Here is an 18,619-nt window from a genome sequence, read left to right on the forward strand (position 1 = left end):
TTGTTATATAATGCATTTCTTGTCTTCTCTTGTGTGCATGTGACGAATTCCAGTCGATAAGCCCAGGACTCTGGAGTCAGTTGTCTGGCTAGTTATTAAGATTAAGATAAGTACTAAGAACGGAAAGATACAATGCATTGTACTACCCTTATGGGACTGGGCCACCTAGGATTCCAAGTGTAAACAATGAATTAGTTCTCCCTGGCTCTTTTCAAATCTGAGGTGTACGCTGTAAGTACTGGTGAAATCTGATGGAAAGAGTGTGCAGAGATTATTATTATTTTACCCATTAAATGTTGCTTAAAAATAAGAGACAACTTTACCCCCCCAAAATTCTGAACTCATTCAAATGTGCCTATAAAATACTAGCCTAATTCTGGGACTTGTTTATAGGAAAGATCATTATTTTTCATACAATAAGCTGTAAGAAAAACACCAACACTTCACCATTAGAAACTTCATGCTGCATATGCTGCAAATATAGCAACATATTTATATTCAGTACCAAGAAGTGCAGTGAACACTTGAAAAACCTAAGGGTCTGATCCAAAGCCCAGTAAAGACTGCCGGAAGTCTCCCCATGTCTTTAAATGAGAGTTTAGGTAAATGTTCTGTTTCCGGGCATTTTGAAACCCTTATTGTTAATGCCTTCAAAGGTAGAGTCTTTAGGGCATCACACTGTCTTGTCTAAAGGAAGAAGGGGAGGGTGGGGGAAGCCCAGGTCTTTTATTATTCCATGCTAATGAAATGTTACCGAGGTACACGAAACAGAGGCAAATATTTTCTGAAGTGCAAGCAGTGATTCATAGTAAATATAGTAAATATGAGCATTGCCACAAATTGGTAGGCAACATTTTCAGGACTGCAAAGTTTAACTGTCTATAAGATCACTGGAGGAGTGATAGAAAGGGGTAATTTAGCAAGCATATCGCAGCAACATGCTGTGCGATGTAGAGCACTCGGTAGCAATTAATTTTTGTTAATGAATTTAAAACTAGATGTATGGAAATGGTTATATAAAATGTATACACTGCTAAACAGCTAACTAGTCCTTGGGGTTTGCACTTTAATTATCTGTATGTAAATCATTTCAACCAGGGCAATCTAATGAGTCAAAAACTGCTAGGAAATGTGGATCTGGATTTGTAAGGTCTGTAAGATACTTCCCCCCACCTCCTCCCCACCCTGATGCCCTACTTCACTAAAAGGCCTTTACAGATAAGCAGTTACTATTCTCTAATTAAACACCTCTTATGAAAAGGATAGTTTATGAAGATAAAATGGGATTTAGTGATGCTTTCTAAAGTAGTATCACTAAATTCTAAGGATGCCCACTGTAGGAAATGTATGCTAAGGAATATTGAAATCTATTCAACTGCTACAGAGGTTATACTTAGATGACTCATAAAGGTCTCTCCCAACCCTAGTATTTCTAACCTGATGGGAAACAAAACATTTATTTTCATTCTGTAGAAAAGGAATGAGACAACTATGCAAATTACTTTTTCTTGCAAGTCTGAATGTGTCTCTTAGAATCAGAATGTGTCTCATTCATACTGCAGTTAAATCATTGTGCTTCCTGAACTCCCTTGCACATGGACTAAGATTTCCTCTTAACCAGGAATAAAGATAAAAAGCTACTGTATATATATTTTTTCTGTTTACAAGTTATCTTAAGCAAAATTAAATTAAACCAGAAGTTATGATGGAATCACAATTTATAATTGAATCACTAATACAGTAAGGTATCTGATGGCCTTTTGATACCATCAAAATTTGTATTTATGTGCTGTAGTTGGACATATTAAATATACCCAATGGCCTTTGCAATGCTTATAATGCCACACTACTTCTCTTTTTTTAACATGGGATCTTTATAACATGATTACATACTCACAGTTACCTACTAGAGAGAAAGCTCTACTTGGGCTATTGATGTGGATATATGCTGTATAAGCAGGCAAAGAAACGGTCCAGATTCCTAATGATGAACACTTCTTGCAAAACTCATATTATAGAAGATAGGAGCACGTATCTATTGTACCCTACACATTGTAACTTAACATAGTTGGATGCACGTTTAAAAGTCCAAACATAAACCTTGGGAACAATATCCTAACATACTTTAGATTTTAATTATTCCGGGGGGAGAGGGGGAAAGCAGGTGTGTGTGAGTTTAGCCTCTGTGCAGACAGATCTGTGCTGTATATTCAGCGAATGCACTTGGAACCAGCTGCTTGTTTTAAAAAGCTCCTTAACTCAAACTCCTTATGGTCTGAAATACCCAGATAGTTAGCATTCTTTCCAGTTTGATATGATTGAGACCTTTACTTGAACTGACCTCAGAAGGAATAGCAGACTAATTGAGGCAGCCCTAGTTCCAGCTCTCTAGAGGTGTAAAACACTGCACATGGTATCTGGTGCATGCATAAAGAGGTTTACATAGTGGAGGGGGGAACGGGAGAGGGAAAAGGTCCCCCCCCCTTCTCTCGCCGTACTATTTTTTTTTCTTTCAGGAAAAATAATTTCAGTTTCATCTTAATATTGCTGCATAGTAAGATAATAAGCACAAAAGTAAAATGCACCCAAACAATGGGGAAGGTAAAATTAGGACAGTACTCAGGTGCCTCAGGGCTGTAATTAAAGCACTCTGGATAAAAAGAGATATTGTGCCTCAGATTTATGCTCTGAGGAGGGGAAAAAAAGCGGAAAGTGAAATACAGCAAAAGAAACCCTTAATTCCAATGTATTTCAACTCACCCATCAGAAGAAATGGCATTAATTCAGGTACCCAATTACTGTAATGTGGTTCAGAGCACCTCAATAGGTGTTTCAATCTCAAGCCAGGACTAACATTTGTAATCCTTTAAATGCACTTAAGAAATTGATGTTACAGCCCCACAATCTGTTAGGGGCCTTGCTTCCTGGCTGATTGCAAAGTATCCCACCATTAATTGGATCATCAGAATGTGATCCGCGTCCTGGTCCTCGGATTATGTAAGACTGACTTTGCTCTGACGCGTTGAACCAGAGGCTTCTTTTGCTGGATATTTTGACCCTTAATGTAGATAAGTGGTATTTTTCATCAATCTTAGCTTGCATTAAAAAAGGGAAATGTCAATTCAATGTGGGGCGTTTAACTTAATTCAACATCTTTTAATTTAATACCTTGGAAAAGTTAGTCTGTCTCCGACCTACCTCATACTTCGGCTGATGGAATATTTTGTAAGACACTATTGGAGATACATTGTCTCGCTCCTCAAATAACATCAAGTTCCCAAAGTCTTCACTCTTTGTCTCTGTATGAAAAAGGGGTAAAGGGGGACAACTTGTTTTACTGCCTGCAGTTGTAATGGAGTTGCTTCAGTCCCTGCAGACAGTTACCCCTATAGCACCTATCTTTGCTTGAGAGAAAATAAATTCTACATTTTTTTCCAGTCTTCACTCTGCTTGGACTGTACATTTCCTTCAGGATTGTGTGCGTGGGGGTGCTGCTTCCTCTTCTCACACCTGTTTGCTGAATGGAGTTTTAATAGAACTCCTCACTTTGATTAATTTGCTGAATATATTTAGTAAATGTTGGTGCTCAAGTAACAACAGTGGATTTGGACATCCTCTGTTTGGACCAGATCTAAAGTCCATTGAAACTAATGAAAAGACTTACACTGATTTTCAGTGCACTTTGGATCAGGTCCTTTATCCCCAGAGCTGGTGCAGGACAGGCAGTGGCAGTGTATCCTTCCCTGTATGGTCTTACCAATAAGCCTCCACTCTGACCTGGAGGGACCATTTGTAAGTATGTGATTTCTCTGAATGATCTGCTGGGTTTGATCTTGGATGTCAAGACCACCAGTCCTCTCCCAAGCATTTTTCCCACTTGCGTGGACATAGTCAACTGAGTCCAAAGTCCATCACAGGAAAGGTTGTTAGATATCCAGTAGAAGTAGCAGGGTGCCCGTGTGCTTTGCCACAGTGAACACTGAGTACATTTGACCCTGATAACATCATTGGAACAACCATTTTTAACATAAGTTTGAGGGGTGCTCCCATGTTTGACACTTAATGGTTACCGTTCTTTCAAAAGGTAAACAGAGACTAAGGGTAAGGGATTCGTTGAGTATCCATGCCTTATCAGTCCTTGACATCTTTCTTTGGACTGCCAGCAAGGTTGCCTACTAGTCCCAGTTGTAGTGGTAATTTCTGTGAGGTAGACAGATGTTCTCAGGAACTCTCTCCGGAAGAGTGGTCCAGAAGAGTTCTGTAGGGCATGTTTTTGCTGTTTCCATGGCAGAGGAGAAGTAGGTTGTTTTTACCTCTATTATGGCAGCATTATCTGTGTCTGCGTCTGTCAGTATCAGACCTCCTTTTTTTGCCACTCCATTCCTTCCTGCTTTTTTTCTGTCTGCTTTTTGGCCTCTAGAGTGGGCAGAGTTTTCTGTAAGTACATTTTTTGGAATTTGGCAAACTTCAAGAGTTTTCTGGCCAGACTATGGAGGTGGCTTTTTCTTGTCTTGCAGTAGAGAGAGTTTCCACCTGAATGAGGAAGTGGGCTGACCAGCTGAGGAGAATGGTTCTTGCATTTCTTATGTTTACGTGCAGTCCAATGAGTAAGGTAGATTACCTGTGAGATATCTAAGACGGAGAGTTTAGATAGCCCCAAACCTCCTATCTTATCAGAGGCATCATCTGAATGATTGTTGAAGCTATCTACAAGAGCTGTATGAGGTTTATTGTATGTTAGGCAGTGTTACTGTGAGCTGGGAAACCGTAGTGTCTGAGCTTTGATAGTGTTAATGCCCAGGTTAGTCAGCTCTCTGGACATGCAGATTTGGTGAATGCAATCAAAGAATTTTGATCCGAGTGTGTGTTTTTTGCGTTTAACCCCAGGAAGAAATCAAATGGATATGTTACATCTAGATATGTACTTCTGGGTTTGTGGTAAGAGGTGGGGAGCAGGGGAGGAAAGGAATGAGGTAAGCCAACCCCAGACCTGTATCATCAGCCAGTCAGGTTTCTGGGACCCAGACCAGGTGACTTGTTGATAATAAGATTATAGATCATTAAGGATTTATTTACCATACATCTTGCACTGGTCAACATGAGGCTCAGGTTCTGCTCTTTGTCAGTTTTGGGTCTGTGTGAAGTAGCTGTTTGCTTTGAAGCCAATAAAGTTTGTGGCTTCACTTTACACCAGGAGTGAATTTGGCCCAGTTTCTCCAAATCTAGAACATTTATCTCTGAAAACCAGCTCAAGAGCAAGAAACAAAACATTGCCCTCATAGCAGTGCAGTGACGGGGCCAGTTAAATAGCTATTGTGGCTGCGGCATGACAATAAAGGAGAAGCTAAACCGTTTGGAGTATTTGTGGAAACTCTAATATCTGTAGCACTTGTATAGAAGCAGCACTTACTAGCAGGTTTTGCACTAGAATAAGAAGCTTTTGAGTATTATTCCACTGTATGGAGGTGAAAGGAAACGTTTTGTAGCTTGTGGCAAAGCCTTCCTGGACAACTGATTTTACACACAGCCAGTGTATCTCAGGGTGGTCTGTGGCATGGGGTTACATTGTAAGTGCGTCACTTACAATCTATTTAATTGGAGTCTTGGGTGACATTTCCCTTCTGTTGCATCTCCAGATAGAAAGCTGATCTACGTTTTTTGCTTTAAGTACACTACAAGGTTGGAAAGTAAAGTTGAGTTTGTGATGAAGTAGATATATTGGCTTCCCATGCTTTTGAAGATAAATGGAATCTCATCCATCGTTGCTATACCAGTACACTGGTGCTCCATTTCACACTGCTTTGGGTTAGGATTTCAGTTTGCCCTTCCTTCCTAATGGGGTCCCTTGGTGGTGAATGCCATCCACACACAGGATGGATGAGATGCCCTAAGGACCTGAATCAGGCCTGCCTTTTAAGCAGTGCCTTGCTGAACTGCGAACTGGGGCTTCCTTGAACTGCTGTGTGAGGATATGAATTCAGCTTTGAGACAAAACAGAGAGCAAAAATATTGTATACAGAAGCATATGTTAGTTAACAGCACATGGTGTTCTGTGGCAGTCTGAATATATATTGAAAACAATTTCCTTGTGGAGTCTTCAGTATTTCTGTGAGTCTCGTTTGCCTTTGTTCTAACTCCCACTGGGACAGGTAGAGAAAAATGGCTGGTGCATCTGCTCCAGCCACTGTCAGACTGAAGCTTGCAGCAGAATTAATTCCGTCTTCTCTAATGATCAGCAAGTTACCTCATTGTCAGGAAATGGCCTCTTCAGTCTAAAGAAACCATCACAACTCCTTCTCATTGTATGCTACAACACCTTTCTCTAATGCCTGCATCTCTTTTACACCAAAAAACATTCCCACATACCTTTTAAGTTTAAGGTCAGCGTGGTTTCTTTACTCCATAAGTCTGGGTGTTCTGGATATACTATGTGTATCAAAAAGCTTTCAGATTAGAGGCCCTACATTTTATATCTTTTTTCTTTTCTTCGGAAGAGCAAGCTCTGCCTTCCCCTTTATGTTGGAGGAAAGGTTAAGACATGATTGCACGATGAAGCCAGGCCTGCCACTCTGTATCCATCTTGTTAGATCAGATTCTCACCTGGCTTGCCATACTGTGTTGAGGAGACATGTTTGTGACTGTCCAGTGCAGACAGCTGAGTGCTTCCATCCTGTTAGATCCCTTTTCAGATGGATTTAGTGGCAGTTTTTACAGTTTTTGCACAGCTTTGTGCAATAGGAATCTTGCTCAAATTCTTATGCCCATGTTTTTACACAACTTGGCTCTCCCCAAAATATTTTGCAAGACAATGCTGAATAAGGAATGCAGCTATCCCAAACTCCTGGCCTCCAATGGGGGAAAAAATCACAGGCACAATTTTTAGTGCCTGCAGTTGCACCCAGTTTGAGCTCTTCTTCTGTGGTTTGCTGGATGCTGTGCTCAAAAAGTAGGCCTATAATGTTTATATATTAGAGTTATATATTGTATATTTTCATTCTTTCTCTGAGTGATGGCACATACATATGTTGAGTGAGATGTGTGTGACGCTTAGCAAGTATGTTTGAAATGGCTAAGTTTGGTTTCAGAGTTAAGTCCAGCTGTTGCTTTAAACAGTTTGTATAGTGCAGTGATTTATGCTGTACCAGTCTCATAGAAGCAGGCTGATGTGAATCATGAATGAACTACTTTTGAAAGATGAAAAGGATGTGAGTATTCCCTTTCTCCCTCCCTTGCCTTCCCTCATCCTACCCTTTGCTCCCCTCCCATCCAGTGCAAGTAAGCACATTCCTGTGTGATGCAGAGGATCTTGCTAGATACTGGTTAGTCTGGTTCCTGTGTCTGGTTTTATTACTTCTTTTGTGTGTCATCTCTCACACTGCCTCCCTGTCACCTCCGCTACCATTTGAAACCCATATATGCTAAAATAGTCTTGAATGGATCAGTAAATGTGTGTCATAGAATGGGGCCAAACAAATATGTTCACCCAAGATCTGGGAAGTGGTAGGAACTGACCTTTCACACTTTTTCTGCTTCTCAGGTCTTTAAGCCCTGAGCCACCCTAAATCTCCTGTCCCTATAAAAAGCTGCATTTTAAAAGGCTTTAGGAGGCTTGCTGACCTTGCAACCTACTTTGTAAGGAGTCTGCACCCACAGCTATTAAACAAAATTAATTTCAGCACTTTTAAATTGTTAATCTTGCAAAAGACAACTCGCTTGCTCTCCAGTGATCCCATAGGTCATCATTCTGTGTGCTGTAAGCCATCACCGGGGTTTGTGGCTCTGAACATCATCAGTCTGCTTGTGGTTTTCCAAATGCCTTTCCAAATTAATTCCCTTGTTCTCCACTTTCCCTCCCCCCCAGCTCTTTGAGATCTGGGAACTTGGTGAGCGATGTGGATTTAGCGGGCATTCAAAAATAGCCCACAACGTCTTATTTTCAGTTTAAGGCTACTCTATCCTAAATCAGTGCTTCTGACTCCTCCACCTTATGGTAATGAACGTTGGGCAGCAGGACATTAATTCAGGTAGGAAATGACAGCTTTAGTATTCTGAGTGTTCGTTTTTCTATCGAAAGGGTTACATCTCTTGTAAGTTAAGTATCTCTTTACCCATGGGGCAAATGTTTTATCATGTATCAATTTATTTTGTGTCCCTTTTAAGTGCATTTTGTCTGCCTGGCTGTAGAACTTGGAAATGTTACCTTTTTCCCTCCTTATGGTGTGTGTGTGTGTGTGTTATCTGGGATTATCATTCTCGGTTGTCCCTGCTCCTTCCACATCTTTTGTCTCTGCCACTCAAACCAATTTCAGCTATCCGCCGGCTTTCATTTGGGATAATAGCCTCTCTTTTTACTGTTGTCTTGTCATGTTTGATTCGGCAGCACAAGGGTTTTAAATTAGCCAAAATGTTTGCATGCTGGGCTTACTCTGCTGCCACTACCAGTTGTAGATCTACTGAACCACTTGATGCTGAAATTGATGATTGCTCGGAAAGAATAAGAAATTGTTGGTGACTACCGGGAAGATTCATTCACGCCGAGCCCCTTTTAAACAACATAGAGGGAGGGAGAGAGAGATTTCCTTCATTTTCCTGCCACCTGGCTGGTGGTTGTATTGTGCTTGTGCCAGGTTCCTGCTGAGTGATTACAGTCTTGCTAGGCTGGGTAGTTCCTGTGATTTCAGAAATAAAAACAGAAAAAAAAACCCCTCAAAAGATGTGCAGTTAAATTCAATGACTTACAGCTGCTGGGTTTTAACTCACTGGTGAGAGAGCATTTTAATTTCTTTCTTATTTTATTCCCTCCATATTGAATTTTACTTGTCAGAAGTTTTAACCAACAGAAAGCTACCTTCCATGGCTGCTGGAATTTGTGGTGCTAAACCACCAAATGGGAATTGAGCAGTTTTTTGAATATTTTTCCAATTAAAAGGGATTGGTCATTAATGTGATTTAGTGAGCTCTGGAATCACCATGTAAAACCTACCAATGACCCTCAAAAGTTATTATTACTAGTATTGGTATTGAAAGAGATTTGTGACCAGAATTAACAGGTGGCCATCCTACCTGAGAAAGTGGGTATGGCTGTCTTATGCATAACTTCAAAATAACCAGAAACATTTTGACAGATAGTGCTAAAAACAGATTATACTCTAATCAGTGAGGCCACAGAATTAAATGAGAAGTGGCTGGAATATTACTACAGATGCAATTGTATGTTCATTATTTAGTACATTCATATCTACAAATGTGCCTCTCCCCCACAAGTCCACTGAATGGCTGTGGTTTGATGTAAATCTTCTTTGAAAGATGATACAGGTCACAAAATGAGGATAATAGGTCAGCAAGTATTCTGTGTACAATAGCTCTTCATGGTATCCAAATCTGCATGAGGCATAGGAGGCTCTGTTATGTGACCCATGTCTCTATCAAATTTGGTAACAGGAACATTGGATTTGCCACAGTAGGTTAGACCATCAGTTCTGGCATCCTACATTTTGGTAATGGCTAGTACCTGATGCTTTGGAGGAAGATGAATAAACCTGGTCACGTCCCTAGCCAGTTGTGTAGTGGACTATACATGGAACTGTGTGTGTGTGTGTGCGTGTGCGTGTGTGCACACGTGCAAAGAATAGTAAAAATGTGATAGAATTGTGTCACGTCATATCAGACACACACATAGGCACTGACCTACGCAAATCCCAGGTGGTGCTCGACCCCCCACTCCACCCCTGGCCCCACCCCCACTCCATCCCTTCCTCCAACTCCCCACTCATGCCACGCCTCTTCCCGTCCCTGTTCCACCCCAGGCCCAACTCCCACCCTCACCCTGCCTTTTCCTGACCACTCCCCACCTCTTTCTGCCCTGGCTCCTCCCCACCCCCCCAGCGCCTCCTGCATGCTGCTGAACAGCTAATCCATGGCGGATGGGAAGCGCGGGGAGGAAGGGTAAGGAGCTGATCAGCAGGGCCACCAGTGGGCGGGAGGCTCTGGGGGGAGGGGGAGGCACTGATCCTTGGAACTGCTTATGGGTGCTGAGCACCCACTGTTTTTTTGCCGTGAGTGCTCCAGCCCCAGAGCACCCACGGAGTCAGCACCTATGTACACACAGGAGCCAGGCATATAGGATGTGTGATTCCAGACACACACAACACTATTCCTCAAGATTATAACCAAAAATTGTACAGTGTCCTGGATAAGACAATAAATATCACATATTCAGTAATAGGACTGTACAGCATCTAAACTTAAAATGATGTTTGCACTGGTATTGTTACAACTAAGCTAATTCCATCATCCAGTTTTTCTGGTTATTAAATTATACGTTGTCATTTTATAAGCTATCATTTGTCTGAAAAACACACTGTGGTGTAAATTTTAAGGAGTTCCTGTAAGTCTTTTTCTCCTTGCCCCTCTTATGTATTTAATAAATTTTGGGGAAATAATCTGAATGAATAAAACTCCAAAAATATATATCTAATTAATGGTATGAATCTCCAGGGCCCAGCAATGGATAACTGCAGTGTAAATCTAGCACGGCAGGCTTCAGTTTGCACCCAATAACAGCAGATTGAATGGGGAGGCAGGATACCATTATGGGTCTAGTCCTGTTATCTCTCTCTAACTGTTGTAATGTTCCAAACTGCTGATTTCTCTGCTCAATCAAGACAGTTGTATTACAGGAAAATATATTGGCAGAGGTGCTAGTGAGGAAGCTAATGCAAAGGATAATGAGTGGCTCTAGCTATGTCCTCCAGCAGACTTTGATGAGTTTTGATAATATATGTGATGGGTCAATCTGCCCTATTAGCAGATGTAGCCAGTTTATGCTCTACATACAAACTAGAGATTTGATAAAGCACTAACTGAGTTTTCCGGCTCTCATTCACAAGGTATTAGATGTTCGAAACTTAATGGGATCATCATGCTTTTGCCACACTTTTGTTAAAATGTGTTTTATAACGTAAGCACGAGGCAGCGTGACAATTCACTGGGAGAGGAAGGATGGTCTTGTCGCTAAAGCACAAGGCTGGGGACTTCTAAAATCTGAGTGTGGCTCATGGCTCTGCTTCAGAATCCAGTGTGATTTAACATCACTTTTCCTCTGTTTCCCCATCTGGTTTAAGTTGGAGCCCTTTGGAACATGTTTAGTTGAAATGAAATTTCAACAAAGCCAAAATGTTTAGCTGAAATGTTTCAGTTTCAGCCAAGACATTTTTGAAACAGGGCTGGAGAGGGAGTGTGTGTGTGTGTGTGTGTGTGTGTGTGTGTGTGTGTGTGTGTGTGTGTGTGTGTGTGTGTGTGTGTGTGTATTGAGGGGTCAGGGGGACATGAGATGGTGGGATGTAAGACCAAGTGACTCAGGCTGGTCTACACTCAGGGGGAGGAGGGAGATCGATCTAAGTTAAGCAACTTCAGCTACATGAATAACGTAGCTGAAGTCAACGTATTTAGATCTACTTACCGCAGTGTCTTCACTGCGGTAAGTCGACGGCTGACGCTCTCCCATCGACTCCGCCTGCGCCTCTTGCCCCAGTGGAGTACTGGAGTCGACGGGTCCATCGATCCAGCGGGTAATGTAGACAAGCCCTAACATTCACACTCTATAGCCTGGTGGTTAGGGCGACAGAGGTTCAAGTTCCTGCTCTGCCTGAATCAGAGTGAGCTGGGATTAAAATCTCTGTGTTACAGCAGGACCCTGAATTTGGGTTCCCCCCAACAGAGACAGGTGCCTTAACACCAGGCTTCCCACGTCCTCTCTCTTTCACTGGGACATTTGGATGCATCTTCCCGAATCGAAAACATTAGCTTTTCAGTTTGAAAACGGGCATTTTTACACACCTTTTTTCATGAAAACATTTTGAAAGGTTTCATTTTGGTTTCAGTGTGGAGTGAAAACAAATCCCAGAACCTCAAATGTTCTTGTGGAACAGAATGGTCATCCTCCAGTCCGCTGTAGTTAAACTTCTCCCCTGCCTCATGAGTTTTTATTGTGAGGCTTAAGCCCCTAATGTTTGTGAAGTGCTTTGACTTTCTTTAATGGAAAGTGCTGAATAATTGAAAATAATAATTCAACCCCTGTTTCTGGTTTAAGAGACCAGTACCGTTTTATTCAGCAGCTGCTGGGAAATTGCCCAAAACAAAGTGGAAGAAAGTACGGGTCCAGGTGATGCATTTTAGTAAAACTGAGCACAAAAGAATGAAGTTGGCTAGATGGCGAAATTTGAGACAGCAAGTAACTTTCCCAAGGTCACATACTAAGTCAGTGTCTGGAGTAGAATTAGAACTGTGCAGTTCCTAGGCCTGTGTTCAGGCCATTAAATGGCATTGTATCTCTGATCAGATCGGCAGCTATTTTATAAGTATTTATTCCACTATCAAAGAGGAGGCTATATTATGACAAAGTTTTTGAAGCTTTGAATGTTTTCCTCTCTTTTTAAATAAAGACATAAAACTGGTGGCTACAGTGTACACTCACAGTGGCCTATAGAGAGCTCTGTTTTAAGATTCACTAAGCAGAAATCATTGTGAATGACATAGTTTTGCCAGGATTTTTTTTTTTTTGCTAATGCTCTTAGTTTTGGTTTGCCCCGTACTTTCAAGTATTGTTCTTAATTTTAATTTAAAAAATATCGCTCTATTTTGACTAACAACTTATTACTAACAAAGATTGTCAACTCTGATTGCGTGTTTCTAGCTTTAATCTGTTTCCTAGCACTAGGGAGGCATTTTTACCTTTTTTGCAAAAAGTAACAAGAATGTCATACATAAAATTACCCTGTTTGAAAGAATGGAAGCTGCATCCCAATATAGATCACAGTGGAAAATGACTCAAAATTACATGACAGCTTCTCCCCCTTCTCTTCTCCCCCTTCCTTTTTTCAGTCTGTCTCTAGTTTAGCTGCAGCATGAACCATGCACAGTGTATTGTGACATTTCAGTTTACTGTTACTAATAATTCCTTTGCATGTTTCATTAGTCTGTTATTTATAGAACCATAAAAGGGTCTCTACAATATTTAGCCTCTGCGATGTTGATGATGACATCCTAAAGATTGAAATGTTCTTTTAAAAGAAAATAACATGTAGGTGGAATCTTCTCTTCACCATCATATTTTATCGATTCTTTTGTCATATTTAAACTCTCTCACAATCCCTCTACAGAGAGGTGGCTTTAACTATATGAGCAGTCAAGGAAAAGTCCTACATCTTACAACATACAGTTAGAGGCTGCGGAGAGCATGAACTCCAGATGCTTGTATAAACAAGACTTACTAGAAGTCTTTACCTCATAACTCCTCATAAGCTTACACCTGACAAGCCACTCAGAGCTAGAGGGCTGTGTTTTCCCTAATAAATTCCTTTTTGAACCCACTTGTTAGTCAAGCGTTGTGCACACTAACTACAGAAAGGGCCCTGTGTCTTGGGCATAAATTACTCTTGTGTGCCACTGTCTCTGAGCAGCCCCCCAGTTATGGATTACTTTGTTCTCGACTTGACAGGAACATAATTAGAACTGTTGATGAAATCTACCAAATTGTTCCTCCGTGGCCTCAATGGTCAGGAAATTTGGTTGAGTCGTATTTGTCACCGACGTAAAGGCTCTAAACACTTCATATTAACTATGTTATTAATGTGCCCTCTAATCTGTCCATGAATTGGTAACACTTGAAGTGAGCTGAGCTCTAATAGCACCTTGTGATGAATACATTGTAATGCTGTTTAAAAGTTTCTAGAGGGTGAAAAAAATGTTAATAAAAAGTGGATGTTGCTTTTTTTTTTTTTTAAATGGAGATTCATTTAGGCCTTACATTGACAGACCGTTTTCTGTTCTATAGGATTTGCTGACATTTTGGCTGTTTCATTGCCAGAGGAGGCTTTGTGTGTCCCAGAGGAAGTGAGCGATCTGGCCATAACAAAACCCGCCAAAATATTTAAACACCGTTCCGATCTTTTCTAATGCAATGCATAGTGAATGTGACTAGGAAAGGATGGTGAGTTCATGAAGGGGGGTCATTTCCCTCTGGCCTGTCTGGTGAAACGTGCACAAATGAGCCACCGGGAGTTGGGGGTGGGATGATTAGAACCAGGAACATTTACTTTGACTCCTTCTCTCAAATATATTGCTTCATAGAAACATACAAATATTAAATATGGATCTCAGTTAATGTGTTTACATCTGGATTCAGATCATGAACTTCCTAAGAGTTTGGGGTGTTCAGATCATGTGTTTTGGTTATCAGCCCTTGTCAAAAAAATTTAGTCACTAATCACAGACTTGTAGATGTTTTAATCTTGCAATAAGATATGTAGAAGAAATATTAAGACGGGACAATTACTGTTGAAAACCCTGAGCCTGCCAACCATAGTTGATGGAAATCCTAGAAGTTACCAAGCAGGTATCACAATGCATTGTAAGGGGAGTTATTTGTTATGGTCCTGATTCATTCGAGTTTATGTGTTTTGGATCAGGCCCGAAAAGCTAAAATACTTGGTTGCTCAATAGGATGGCTTTTGTAGAGAGAAATGTCTTCAAAACAAAAAAATGATCTCATACTTTAATGTCACTTTGAAGAACATTGAGATTCTTTTTACCTGGATAAGTAATTGTGTTTAGACAAGTAGTTAGAATACGAAAATGCTACAATAGGGATGTTCACATGTAGGGTTTTACGGGAATGAAGACAGTTCTGACAACATAATGTTTAGAACAGAGCTGGCAGTATAGAAAAACAATAATTTTATGTCCTTTAGCTACTCTGCAAAGAATCAGGTAAATTGCCTTCCATTGCTGCAGTACTTTTGGTGATTTGTTTTTATTAATTCTCAAACCAAACAAACAAATGGAGGGGGAAAAAACCTCGAACCATGCAGCCTGCAAACCCACAAATGTAGAGAAATTCAGAGCACAGCTGAAATTTTGTGTTTATCTCACCTGTAATGCCCATCACATATCCCATTAGACCACCTCCTGCTCAGAGGTTACCGTCCATACCAACATAAGCTAAGGAGAGAGTTTCCATCCTACTAAGCTGTATTTTCTTGCTCATGTGGACTTAATTCACATGCTTAAGAATGTCTGAAGAGGGTAAATATCTGCATTGAAGTATGTAGCAGGGAAGAACCTAACAAGAGGCTGTGAAATAAGTTGGCTATGATCCCTGTTTTGGAAGCTGCTCTGCATGAGCTGACCCCTGCAGTTGCACAGAACTGTTATGAATTTAATTGGGGTCCTGGGTGGGCATCGGGGAGGGGTGTCTATCTGTGTTGCTCCAGTCGCAAGATTGTGACCTATGATAGCAAGGTGCTGTGTAAACATAAATTCTGGGGCCCTTGTCATGATTTATGAAGTCATTTTCTTAGCTTCCTGTCAGTTTGTCATTGAATACTGGATAGAAGAGAAGGTTCTGATCCTAGTCTTTTAACCCCGGAATCCATGGTGCTGATTTACTATCTCTTCCTCCCTATGACCAGCCGATACCACAATAGGTCTGTTTGCAGGCACAATGGGACTGTTGCCTACAAAGCTGACACATATTAGTGTGGGAGATGGAGATTTTTCAGACGCTGACCGATGGTTTCCTCAGATCTCCAAAGTCTTCCCCATAAAATGCAAGTCTCATCTTTAACCTCTCACAATAATGAATATAATCATAAATAATAAACCATTTAAAGTTTAAAAAACAAAAATTGCCATATTTTTTTTAAAGAGGGAGAGACCCAGAAATGCAGGATGTTAAAACTGCATATGGCTCTTTGCATTTTGTAAGGTGCTCCAATACCTGGCTGATGGCTGCAGTATAAATACATACAAAAAGATCTCTCTTTTTTTTTTGTGGTCCCACTCATTCTTTGTCTTTGCCCTTCTTTTTCTCTCTCAACCCATCTATTCTGAACTTTTCTTCTCCTTTTTCATTTCTCACTTCTCTTTACTTAAATGCAAAATCACAGGATTTTGGAGAGCTTTCCAAATAATTGGATCTTGTTGCTTGCTTGCAGTGTATTCCAAAATCTATTATAGTATCTTTTGTGGTATGTGGGCTTTAGAATTCTGTGTCATTTGGGATGTTACTATTACCCAAAGGCACAGTTTATATCCTGTATCTACTTCATCTCACTTTCCTTTTAGTATGTATTTGCTACTTACAACATTTTTATTAAGGACTATTATATTATTTTTCTGATACTATCGATTTTCTTTTTGCTTTCAATCTCCAGTGGGAATGTTGTGATATATACTCATTCTCTCCATCTATATATACATTTCTATTTTCATTCCCCAGATGTGCTAAGGGCTGACAGGAACAAGGGCCTAGTCTGATCTCACTTGCTATTTACCAGTGTGAGTTTGGAGTAATTCCACAAAAATCAGTGGAGTAGCGCCAGTGTAAAAAACAGATTTAGATCAGAATTGGACCCTTAAATGTTAATTTGGTAAAACTGTCACTCTACAGCATCAGTTGAATGGAGCATACATTACTAGATGCTCATGTTTGGAATGATGATTCACAGTTAATCGTTATAAGAAATAGGCGTACCACTTCATAAACTCTGGGAAGGACTGTTTTCTTTTCCAAACATTTAAATTACTCAGCCATTTTATGCATTAAAACCCAATTATAACTTAGAGTATCAGAGAATTTCAAAAGCTATTTCCTTCAGCAATTGTGCCTAGATCTATATTTTATCACTGAAAGTTCACACTCTTAAATGCATATTTTTTTAACAGAACTAGCAAGACATTTGACCAGACATCAGGTGTTGCCCTAAAATACTAACAGAAAAACTATATTTTGTCATTTCAAAGGTTTGAAATTCTACTCTTGGATCAACATGTTCTTGGCTTTAAAAAAGAACATAAGGTTTTTGTAGGCTGAAACACTGAAGCTTATATTCTTCAGGACTGATTACCAATTGTGCTTTTACCTCAGGTTAGAGATAGGCCAGTACCAGAATACTAGATCCAAGCTCTTTGCAGCTAACCCTCCCTCCTTCCTGACCCTCCCACCCCCTCTTTTCTTTTAAGATGTATATGGTCAGATCTGAAAACCCTTGAACTCTGGGAAAGTTGTGATTTATATCCAGACTTCATGGTTTGGTTCCATCTGTATTCCAGATAGCCATGTCTTCTTCATTTCAGATGGCAGAGCCCTAAGCATTTGGCTCAAGAGGGGCATGAATACCATAATAAACCACTCCTGTTGTTTCTACTATTCTGTATGCACTGATCTAATTGAAGTCTGAAGAACCAAATAAATATACATTAATGACAACCCTACTGTCACTTAAAGGAAAACTCTATCACTCAGACTAGCACTATGAAATTTCCATGCACCTAAATGAACTCCAAAATGTAGCCGAATAATCATTTACCAGCTTCCTTTGAAACTGCAATATTTAGAGACAAGCAAAGGCTGCTTCAATTAGTTTGCTTTAATTATTTTATGAACACTGCATGAGAGAACAAAGCCAGAAGGAAATTTCCCACTCCCACAGCCTTATCCACAATTTGAGGAGGGATTTGCAGGATTATGAGTAATGATGTATACTTGTTTTGGAATTGAAAGATGTGTCTCGCACCAGGTTTTGGCCGTTACCTACTTGCATTGACGTGGTCTATCTTGGCGGGATTTGATGGCTAAAAATCAGCTATGGCCATGCCACAAAATGCAGAAATCCCTACTGTTTCATTTTGGAATACAACCCTTTGTGATAGTAAACCTGATCTGACAGTGTCCAACTGAGAAGATGCATGATATATGACCTATTTGCAGTATGTGCATTTTTTTTTAAATATTGTCCAAGACAATCGAATAATCTTTCAGATTATCCATTGGGAGGCTGATTTCTCAGCAGAAATGTATGTGTCTCAGATTGTATTAGTCTGGGGCATGAAGGTGATCATTGTAATTGTAGATAAAGCAATAACTAGGGAGTTTCTTATGTGTTTGTAAACCCAAAGGGAGGCACTTAGAAACTAATAAAACACTCTCAAGTGCAGCCCTAGAAATGTGACAATCTATTTGTTGAACATTGACCATGTATTTTTGTAATGTAGCTCACTCTCAGAGCCTTATCCACCCATTGGGAATTGATAGCATAATTTTTACCAAACTTTTTCCTTTCTAGATCATGGTTAAAAATCCACAGGTAACCAGGAATTCAATAATTTGAAAAATTTCACCTGTAGGGCCAAGTTCTCTTTTCAGTTGTGGCTGTATAGCTCAGGAATAACCCTGAGGTACTTTGGTATAAGAGAGAAGAGAAACCTTGGGCCATATTTTAACATTAGATATGATCAGCATAACTTGGGCAAAAACCAGATTATACTGTAATATTTTCAGAAATAAAAGTACTGATTTACAATAGCATAATGCCTTCAAAATTCATTTTGGAGATGCTTGTACTTATCAAAAATCTGTTCAGTTGTATCTCGGATTTCCATCTAGGAACATACACATTCTGTATCATTTAGAGAGAAAGGGAAAAAGCAATTTTACCACCAAAGACTCCGATTTCAAAACAAGGAATAGCTGTTGACATTTAATGTGGGTCCAGGGATGTCATGCATGAAAAAGTGAAGGGGGTGTGTTTAAAAAAAGAAGAAGAAGAAGAAATTAAAA

The 18,619-nt window shown here is 40.1% G+C and overlaps 1 protein-coding gene across 9 annotated transcripts in view; it reads left to right on the plus strand.

Moving 5' to 3' along the window:
* The window catches only part of ESRRG (estrogen related receptor gamma), a 473,961-nt gene that overhangs the window by 178,289 nt on the left and 277,053 nt on the right, over nt 1-18,619 (plus strand). For 2 of the 9 annotated variants that reach the window (XM_039530375.1, XM_039530376.1), the window contains exon 2: nt 13,835-13,990. The exons of the other annotated variants lie outside the window; for them this stretch is intronic. In XM_039530375.1, coding sequence (XP_039386309.1) covers nt 13,956-13,990 — 35 coding nt within the window. In that variant the 5' untranslated portion in view covers nt 13,835-13,955. The remainder of the gene's footprint in view (nt 1-13,834; nt 13,991-18,619) is intronic. 9 annotated transcript variants of the gene reach the window in all.

This window comes from Mauremys reevesii, linkage group 3, assembly GCF_016161935.1.
Source record: "Mauremys reevesii isolate NIE-2019 linkage group 3, ASM1616193v1, whole genome shotgun sequence".
NCBI classification, from domain to species: domain Eukaryota; kingdom Metazoa; phylum Chordata; order Testudines; family Geoemydidae; genus Mauremys; species Mauremys reevesii.